Genomic DNA, 10,494 nt, shown 5'->3' on the forward strand with positions numbered 1-10,494 from the left:
CATGACTTAAAAAACCTAAAGGAGTTACATGAGGTCAACCACCGCACCACAAGCCTATCTTGTGTTACAAACTAAAATCGCATTGGACCATAGCTAGTGGCTACCCCATCCAACTATTTGATCTTGATCCTATTTAAGCACCCACAATTTTCCATAATGAGTAGCAATTGGGACAATAATAGAATTGAATCACAATTAAATTGTTTGGAAATTAAGGAGATTCTAGCACGGTAGAAGAGTGGGAAATCAAACATTGGAAGGCCTAGCTAATCAATCCGATAGTCTTCTTTCTTCTTTTTTTTTCCGAATAAGAAGAAATTATTCACATTCAATAAAGTCCAACAGCACTCACAAAGGATTCTATACATCAGCCTCATGCTCTGTAACACATGCCATCTCAGTGACGGAAAGGGGAGGAGTTGCTCTTCCATTTCTCGCACGTACGTAGGAGATTGCATACAATTGGCAAACCATCAAGCAAACTCTGCGGGTTGAATCCCATAATCCTTCTGATGGCCTTCATTTTACTCCTTTTCTCTTTCACAAAAAGTGTTACCAAGTTAAATGTGTGATTCAGTAGGAGAAGTGACATCAACCCCGACCACACTATAACTCCAATCTTGATGGTATAACCGAGGGATCGATGGTCCATTTTAGGAGTACCCACAAAGGTTGCAAACGCATATGTGGTTGCGATTGCTGTAATTGCCAACCACATGGTCACCGTAAGGAACCACATTGCAGCCTTGTTCTTGAAACCTAATCCACTGATGAGCAACAAAATCGTGCTCAAGGATGCGACAAATCCGATCGTGTTAAACAAGAGGAAGTACGGATAAGAGCTTTTATGATGATAAGCCATCACGGATTCACCGGCTACGTGCCCATCATCGTCTTGCCAGACGCCACCAAGAGGGTTCACCCCAGCTTTGAATGCCATTGTCACAATAAGTACTGTCACAACCATTAAAGGATCCCCTTTTCTTTGCAAGCCAATCACCACCTACGAGATCCTTCACTTGTTAGGCATTGGCTTGTCAAAGCAAGTCTTCGATATGATCCACTTCTTTCTGATCTGATCCAAGGAGCAAAAGGTCCATTGCTGTGTGTCCACTTGAACATGAGTCAGGACTGATGATCAAGAAAATTGAGCAGTGAGAACTGCAGTAGAAGGTAGCGGGTTCATTTCGAAAAATAACTTATGGAAGATTTAAGGGTAAGTCATTTTCATCCAATTAATGGAAAATGTTTTACATGTAAAATATTTTCCTCATTTTTTACACAACCAAGCACCGGAAAATAGGTCAAATATTTTACCATAAAATATTTTACGTCTAAACAAATGGAGCCTAATTGGCAATTCTACTAATGTGACCACTGTGTTAATTTTTATTTGGAAAAAAATTCCGAAAAATGAGGAAAGTGCTAACTTCTTAAAAACATTGTTTACTAGCAGTCCAGACTCTAGCATAGATCAAAGGCTATAAAGTATAAACCATTATATATCCCGTAAATGTGCGTTAACATGGTGTTCTTTAATAATGATATTGCAAAAGACGTGACTTAATCCACTTATTTAAAAACTTTTAATCGGTATTGGAGCTGGTGCTTTGACCATTGATGGGTGATGACCTTGGAGCATCTCCACTAGTTGCTTCGCAAAATGCCTACCCAAAAGCCAAATACACTAGTATTTTAGTTTGCCACAATAGCCATCAACAGTCCAACTGGAGAGGGATTCTCCCAAACAAGAAGAATTAGCTATCCCAAACTCGTGCAAAGCACATGAGTTTTACAGGAAGACCACATGAGGGTAAACATGCAGTAAAAACTGAGCATAAAAATTGGTACGTTAGTGGCATGACGTAAGGGTGCACGATTGTTTTGCCGAACAAATTATTTGGACACAGCTTCATCCTCGAAAAGAGGGCAAACCCTAGTGGAACCGCCTTAAGGGGTAAGGTGTTGGAGGATTCCAAAAGGTTCTAGAAGCAAGATCTTACGTGATAGGCAAGCATCCTTTGAACTAAGGGATGAATATTGAGTTCCCATGTGGAGTAGGATTCTATATGAGCGAGGTTTCCTAGCAAGAAAGCCCAACAAGGGAAGAAAGCTTGGAGAAGGATGAAAAATCACTGCTGACTGATGCTAACCAGAGATCGATTTTTTAAAAATCCAACGAAATAAACTCACCATGAAGAAGGATGAAAAATCACTGCTGACTAATGTTGGAACCATCGCTGGAAAATTGCAGACAATTGCGATGGAACCCAGACAAGGGCGGAGGTAGCGTGCGGGCACGTGCCACCCCGTTTCAAAAATCCCGCACACACAAAAAATAAATAAATTACACATAACAAGATTAAATAATATATATGCGTAACAGTTTGCACAAGATGATGCTTTGGCAAAGTGGTAAACTGTCTTAAATTGAAGCTTGACAGTTGGGGTTCGAATTGCTCCACTTTTTTAATTCATGTTTTTAATTGAATCCTAGCTATATTGGATTCTACTACTATTTGAGTTTTGGCCTAAATTCCAACAAGATTTGTAATTTTTTCTAGTAATTTCAAAGGAACGTTACCCATTTAGATATTTAAACTTTTACGTGTCTCATTCGAACACATATTTCCTTTATAGACTAACGTGGTAGATTGTACGACTAGGTATTTACGAGTATAAAAATTCCAATTTAGAGAATGCTCTCTTCGGATCAAGGAAAGTTAGTATCATAATATCTTGCATTTGGATAATTTGCATACCTTTAGAGAGTTGAAGCAAGCCTTTAGTTTTTTTTTTTTTAAAAGGTCCATGACAGAACCTAATTATATGACCCTACTATACTTTTTTTTTTTTCATATTTTTCCACACAACATCTAGCTAGGTTTTCATTGAACGGTGCCACCCCCGCGTTCGAATCCTAGCTCCACTCCTAAACCCATAGAGAGAGTGCGCGCGCTGACTACTGCTATAGTAACTCACCAAACCTAGCAAATTCTAACCCTCAAACGTAGCAAGTCTGTGCCAAGTCTGCTGCATCTAGTATTTATTTAGCATTGCCAACTATTTATGTTGTATTGAATTTAGTTTTTTTTTTTTCTTCAGAACTCTCTCTTATAATCTGATGCAATTAAGTACTCTTACAAACTGATGCAAGTTCCTAGGGATTGAGTGATGGGGCTTTGGACCTTGGTACTAGTTCTAAACTTGTACTAATCTAGTAGTCGAGGTGATTTGGAAATGTGTTACTTGTTTCAATTTGGTAGTTGTGGTGATTTGTAATCTAGAAAATAGGGGAGGAGAGAGGTAGCTCTCTAGAAAACAGGGGAAATGTTATTTGTTTTTTTCGATGTTTTTTGCTTGCTGGAAATGTTTTTTCAATTTACGATTGGTTGCTGGAAAATTGAAAATGGGCATTGGGCCCAAAATAATTATGAAAGCTTGTTTTATATGGCCTGGTGGCTGGTGCAAGCCCAAGGTGGATATGGCCCAAAAATTAAATCCAGTCCAAAATTAACAAGCTAACAGCCCAAAATAATTAAAGAAGTGAAAAGAAACGGCCCAGAAATTAAATCTGACCCAAAAAAATGGCCCAATCTGTCAACCGGACCGAACCCGACAAACTCAAACCGAAAAAAATCCAACCGTGGCCAGCCCTAGCTTAGGCCGTTGGAGATGCTCCTAGGTCAACCCTCCAAATTACGCTCTTCAATTTACTCTCTATCTTTACTCCCTACCCTTGGTTACACAGAAACTTGATAATTTTTATCAAGCTTACCACTGCAACAAACTACTCAAAATAAAAAAGAACTAATTACGCATCAACAAATTGCGAACATAATTATGGAACCACTAATGGCAAGATATACAATTATGTTATCAAAACAACAGCTAGAAATAATTAACCGTAATAGTATTGAAACCGATAGATGAAACATGGTAAATTTATTGCATTCATAACTTTCGATAGGAGTAGGGGGATAGAGATTTAGAGAACTTGAATGCAGCAACTCAAACTCATATAAGCCCAAAAATTCAAAATTGAATCAATAAGAACATTACCCATAACATACCGTAATTGTGTGGGCAAGAAATCCACGCGGTCCCTAAAAATACGTGGAAAGAAATGTGATTTTGTTTAAAAGTACGTAGAAAGAATATTACCTAAATAGACCATAAGTGGGATGTATAAAAATGTTTGGTTTGTCAACCAAATGATAGCATGAATTTTTTGGAGTCTGCAAAAGCTCAAGAACTTACCCTATTTCTCTTGATAAATCAAAGATCAGTTTCTCCGTACAAGAAAAATGATAAAGAACAAACAAATGCTATAATTAGAAAAGCATTAAAGAAATTGAAGAATAGAAACGAAAATATACAAAATTAACTAACTAAATCGAAATAGTCATCTTGTCAAGTAAAAAGAAAAAGTTGTGAAAGGAAATCCTCTAAATTTATCTTTTCCACAAATGCCTTGATCCAAAGTTACAATTAAACACTACATCGATTACAAGAACATAATATGTGGTTCTTTATTTGAGTTCATCATGAACAACATGTTATCTGCCCATAGTTTTTTTTTCGATCGATCAAACATAATTTTATTAATCTTGGGACATGATTACAAACATTAAAAGGATCACGGGCACATCGGCATACGCCACCCGAGAACCAAAACAAAAAAGAAAGGCAAGATGCCGACCAAATCATCACAAACAAACACTGAAAACTGAACAACCGCTAAAAACAATCCAGCAACAAGCAACACCGAATCAAGCAAAAGCCAACAGAGACAAACAAACCGAGAGAACAAACCCGAAGACTGAGAGAAACTAGAGGCACCATCCTCGCGAAGACCTCATCATCCTCCATGAAATCATCTTCATCAGCCACCTGCCCATCGTTGCCGAGAAAAAAAGAAAAGAAAAAGAAACCCCTGCCGATCGTTTTTGTAGGTAATGGAAGTCCAGCTAGCACACATGTTTACAATATTCTTCTCTTTCCGAAACAATCCAGTATCGGAGGATTATTGTCCTTCACCACAGTAATACATACAGACCAGGAACAAAAGTTCCAACATTGGAAAGCCTTATATTCAATCCTATGTATATTATCGTCTAAGACCTGAGGGGAAGGGGAGGATTCGCTCCTCTACCTTTGCCACCACGGGAACTCGGCGCCTCAAATTTATTAATCCTTTTATTTGCCTTCATTTTTCTTCTTTCGTCTCTCGCGAAAAATGCCACCAAGCCGAATGTGTGTTTCACTAGAAGAAGAGCCATCACACTGGACCACACTATAACTCCAATTTTAATGGTATTAGTGAGTGATCGTCTGTCCTTTTTAGGAGTAACCACAACGTTGGAAAACGAATATGTAATTGCCATTGATGTGATTGCCAACCACATGGTCACTATAAGGACCCACATTGTCGCCTTGTTCCTGAATTTCAATCCGCTCATGAGCAGCAAAATTGTACTCAATGATGCAACGAATCCTATCGTGTTAAGGCGGAGGAAGAACGGATAAGAATCTTGATAATAATAAGCCATTACAGCTTCTCCGGCTCTGTGTCCATCTGAGTTGTCTTGCCAAACGCCTCCAGGAGGGCTCACCCCAGCTTGGAATGCCATTGTTGCAATAAGTGATGCCACAACCATTAAGGATTCCCTTTTACTCGTAAGCCAATCTCCAGCTACGAGATCTTTCCCCTTTTTAGCATTGGCTTTTCGAAGTAAGTCTTCGATATGACAGGCTTCTTCCGTATCTGGTCCAAGGAACAAAAGGACATCCATTGCTGTGTGTCCACTTGCATTTGTCACATTCACATCTATTGTTTCCTTTTCTTCGTTTGTTCCCTTCCCTAGCAAATACGCGATCTAAAATATTTCCATTGCATCTTATGGTGAGATATGAGAAATCAAAGAACATGTTTTTCAGTGATGATTTCCTACCAAGAAAAAGCCTAGAAACTGAGACGGCTATGAATTGATTGTTCAATGGTCACACGAAAACCCAATAACTTCTTTTTCTTTTCCTTAGAATACATGTAAAAATTATGGGTTAACTATTCTTTGAACAACCAACTCAAATTTTAATGAACACCCAATTCTAACTCAGTCTTGAATATCTAACCCCAAAACAATTGAACACTCAATAACAATCCAATTTCATCACTAAAAATACATTATCCCTGAGGAAATTCAATTTCATCACCTTTTCTAGCGAGGTAAAACAGATTTCCTTGCCAAATGTAACCTTTTGGCAAGGAAATATTTTGTCACCTTTTTCAAGAGTCATTAATTTTTTATATATAGTCATTTTTAATTATGTTCATATGTATTTGTAATATCACGATGGTAAGACATAATCGTCTACATAGTTCAACACTATTATCAAATTTATAAAAATAAAAAAGTGATAAACGGACAAAAATAGTTTCCTCGCCAATCGCATTGATAAAACCTCATAGTCACTCTTCTTATTCTAATTAGCAATGAAAAATATGTTTCTCACTAATTCTACGCATTCAGTTTTTTCCAATTGAAATTAATTATTAACGATGTCAGTTTGTTCAAATTGTCATAAAGTTTATTGTTTGAATAAAAATATTTTTAAGGACATGCTAAAAAAAGTTTATCTCATAGTTATGAACCCAAAAAAAGGACTGGACATATGGATCATAAGTTTGCGGGTTGAATGATATGCATTTCAAAAAAAGAATGGGACATATGGATTTATTTCGTAGAGATAATTGATTATTAATTCAAAAAAAATTAATCAAAAGCTAAACAAAGATAAAGTTAATAATTACTGTAAAAAACGAATTAAAAAATATCTCAAAGTTAGATCGTCACAGATTTATTTCCAAAGTATGTAAGGTTAAGCGCATTTAAAAAGAAACATAACAAATTATTATTGTCAAATCTAGTTGACTTAATATTTTTATGGATGCACATAAGTAGTAAGAACAGATTCACATATATAAAAAAAATGACATATTTGCAAAAAAAATTAAAGTGCTCAAACTAATTTAATTAGGTACTAAAAATGGTTACTAAAAGTAGAGAGAATTACAACTACGTATAAAATAAACAAATTTAGAAAGGTATGAAGACTTATAAAAGGTTTATAAGAAAATATCAAATTATAAAAACAATTAAATTCATTAAAAGCGAGTAATATTATTAAAGATTTAAGAAACAAGTTTAAAGAAACACTACAAGTTTAAAATTCCTAAAAACAAGTTTAAAATTCCTCGTCAATTGTGTTAGAAATAGACGAGGAAATATATTTTTTCCTAGCGAGTAGCGAATACCTTATTCAATGACTTTTGTGTTGTAGTGCAACATCCACTTGTCGCATTCACATCTTTTGTTTCCATCCCTAAGACATGACGTGCAATCTGAAAGATTTACATTGCATCTCATGGTTAGATATAAGAAACCAAAGAACATGCTTTTTAGTGATGATTTTCTATCAAGAAAAAAACTAGAAAATGATGCGGCTATACATTGATTGTTCAATGGTCACATGAACACCCAAGAACTTATTTTTTTTCTGAAAAAATATGTAAAAATTTTGGGTTAGCATTTCTTTGAACACCAAACTCAAACATTAATGAACACTCAATTCTAACCCAATCTTGAACATCTAACTCAAAAATAATTAAACACCTAACTCAATCAATTGAACACTCAATCACAATCCATCAATCTAGGTAATTCATATTTGAACACCTAACATACCTCAAATAAAGCTCGCAATCCTAATAAAAAAATTAAAGAAATAAAGAGAAAACAAGAAGAATTTATTGGTTTAAGTATTATGCTTTGCGTTATCTCTTCAACTTTATTGTCGATGGTCTAAATGTGTTATTTTCAAATTCATAACAATAAATACTCTTTTCTTTCTAGTTAGCTTATAGAATTACTGACGAAGCTTTAAAAAAATTCAACTATATTGCAAAACCCTGTTAACTTGAATAATATTCTTTTGAATTTAAGAATTAATATAATAAAAAATCTCATCATGTTTTCTTAACGATTAACATATTTACGAAAGGTTGGCCCCAACATATACTCGCTATAATTTTTTTCAAAAGAATTTTAATAGGTCAAATGTTGGCACAAAATATGAGAATATTCATCTAGGACAACGGTAAATTTAACTCCCTCTTTTGGAATGCTCTCTACTACACGATACGACAACTTTCAAAAAAAAATTGAGTTTTTATGAAAATATATAGTATATATTTTTGAGTTCTCATTCGTCTTGTAGTTGATTTCTTTATAATAGAGGTAATGTTTTTTTGTCTTACCATTTATACTAATATATGAGGTTTTGCACACATATTATTGTTTAATATACCAGCTAGTAGAATTAAGGTAATTTATGAACACTCTATATGATATAGAACACGTGGAGGTCCAATTTCATGATCAATTGGACCGGATGAAGCCTCAGAAGCCCAAACGATGTTTAATTTCTGATTACCCGATTTGGCCGGGTGAGCTCGAAATAGGTCTAAACTTGATGAGCTGACTTATTTTCGTGCTGTAGTCCGATCCATTCGTTTAGCCCTTCAATTTGATATTTTTGCCATTTTAGGAAACTTTTAATTTGTTAATACTAATTTTTAGACCATAATTCCTTTATTAGTTGCGTTCTTTTTGGAAAAGTCCTATTTTTCTTTTCCGTTTTAAATTTTAGGAGTTTTCCCAAAATTATGAGACTTTTTATTTTCGGCTTTAATTATTAGGGTTTTCTTCGTTACACCATATAAAAGGGTTGTAACCTAATGTTTTGATTACTTTTTCATCAATAATATTTCAGACTTTTGTCTTCTTCTTGTAAATTCAAGAACTACTCGTGACTATGAGTACCTATCTTGTTTGGATTAATACGCTAACTAATTTCTTTATGAATTCCGATGCGTCACTACTACAAATTCCTAAAGCCGTCATTGCCTAGAAACATTGAATAAAAGAGTGTAATTTTGTTCATGCACCACAAAGTGGGTGAACATCTCTCACTGTTCGGTACTATATTTAATGCAGATAGGGAGGCACCACTTTGATCAAAATAGGAGATGCAGCCAAGCACTTGTTGTTTGGCAGTGGTGTCGAGCGGTCTATTCATCCGCTTATTTCGACACGGACGGCTTGGATCTAATCCAAGTGCATAAATTCACGATCATCCGTAGCTTGTATTAAGATCCGAGTAGTCCGTTACCGAGATGAATAGCTAGCTAGATGGGCCGCTTGGCACCGCTCATACCAAACGAGGTGCTTGGCAGCATCCCCGGATTAGGACTTGTGTTTTTAGGCTATTCTGTAGAAAAAACATATTAATCCGGCCATATAGAGAGGTGCTGCATCCAAACCCAAAATATATTTGTGAACCAAACCAAGTACTTTTGTTTTTTTAATTCTATCAAGCATTTACCGATATGGTGTTGAACAGATTTTTTTCTTTATTTCTTTTGGACAAGGGATAAACAGCCAAGCTCCACAAAATATTTGGTTTTGACTACTGAAGGGACATTCGATGTGAACGCAGTATAAACTTTATGTACGTGGTGAAAAGGTTAAGGACATACCTGAAAGTGTTTATACAAAATAGCTAGATGCAAAAAGGTGTTTCCATCACTATCCTTAGCGTCGACAAAATCGCAACCTTTTATCATAGCCAACAGTTTCATCAAGCTCTCCAACTGGTTGTGCTTGACACACAAGTGCAAGATCGTCTCGTTTTGATCCCCCCTGACTCGAGCCGCTTGTGGGCTGGCTTGAACCAGCTCATCCAAGACACTGGTCTTGCCTTCCATGGCGGCCACATGGAGGGGGGTTTTACCGTCTCGATCACGAACCAGGCACATCTTGGAGTTGGCCTTCACTAATACCTTCACAATCTGGTCGTGCCCCATGGCCGATGCCAAGTGAAGGGCAGACCGTTGTTGCGAATCTAAGACTTCTGTGAGTCTCAATTTGAGCTCCGGTTTGAGATTCAGTAGTGCTACCACAAAGTCTGTTTGCTCGCTTAACGTAGCCAAGTGGAGGGGACTTGCAGCGCAATGGAAACATCCGGCTGCAACTTTGTGAAGAATCAGTGGATCTTTTCCGATTATGTTGTGCAGTGATTCGGTGTCCCCTGTAATTGCAGCTTCACAGAGGTCGTGCTCCATAATTGGTTGCACTCTTCAGTCTAGCAAGGTATTTGGGTGTGTGTTTGAGTAGACGAGTACAAGGAATCAGACTCACCTCTATTTATAGCTGCATTTTGCATGTTTGTACATGTGGTGCATGTATGTAATAAGGATGGGATGACATGGGATGGGCGTATTGTGAACATGTGAAGTGGCCCTTTTCACCAATGAGCTCTTAGCTCAATTGGTACGCCTCCCTCTATAAAGCCATGGTTCGAGTCTTGCAAGCGGCGGTTTGGAGTTCACGGTTATAGACAGTTTTTGAACTCTCCATATACTAACATATT

At 36.5% G+C, this 10,494-nt stretch overlaps 1 protein-coding gene across 1 annotated transcript; it reads right to left on the bottom strand.

The window, feature by feature from the left end:
- Positions 1-365: 365 nt before the first annotated feature.
- LOC131314042 (ankyrin repeat-containing protein At5g02620-like) lies at positions 366-10,274 on the bottom strand. The gene is made up of 5 exons (XM_058342536.1): positions 9,602-10,274; positions 7,319-7,405; positions 5,121-5,879; positions 4,816-4,893; positions 366-1,003 (listed from the first exon to the last, which is right to left on the bottom strand). The coding sequence occupies exons 1-5, from the start codon at positions 10,184-10,186 to the stop codon at positions 398-400; spliced, it is 2,115 nt and encodes a 704-aa protein (XP_058198519.1). The 5' UTR covers positions 10,187-10,274; the 3' UTR covers positions 366-397.
- Positions 10,275-10,494: the final 220 nt, after the last annotated feature.

The sequence above is a fragment of the Rhododendron vialii genome, chromosome 13a (assembly GCF_030253575.1).
Source record: "Rhododendron vialii isolate Sample 1 chromosome 13a, ASM3025357v1".
NCBI lineage: Eukaryota > Viridiplantae > Streptophyta > Magnoliopsida > Ericales > Ericaceae > Rhododendron > Rhododendron vialii.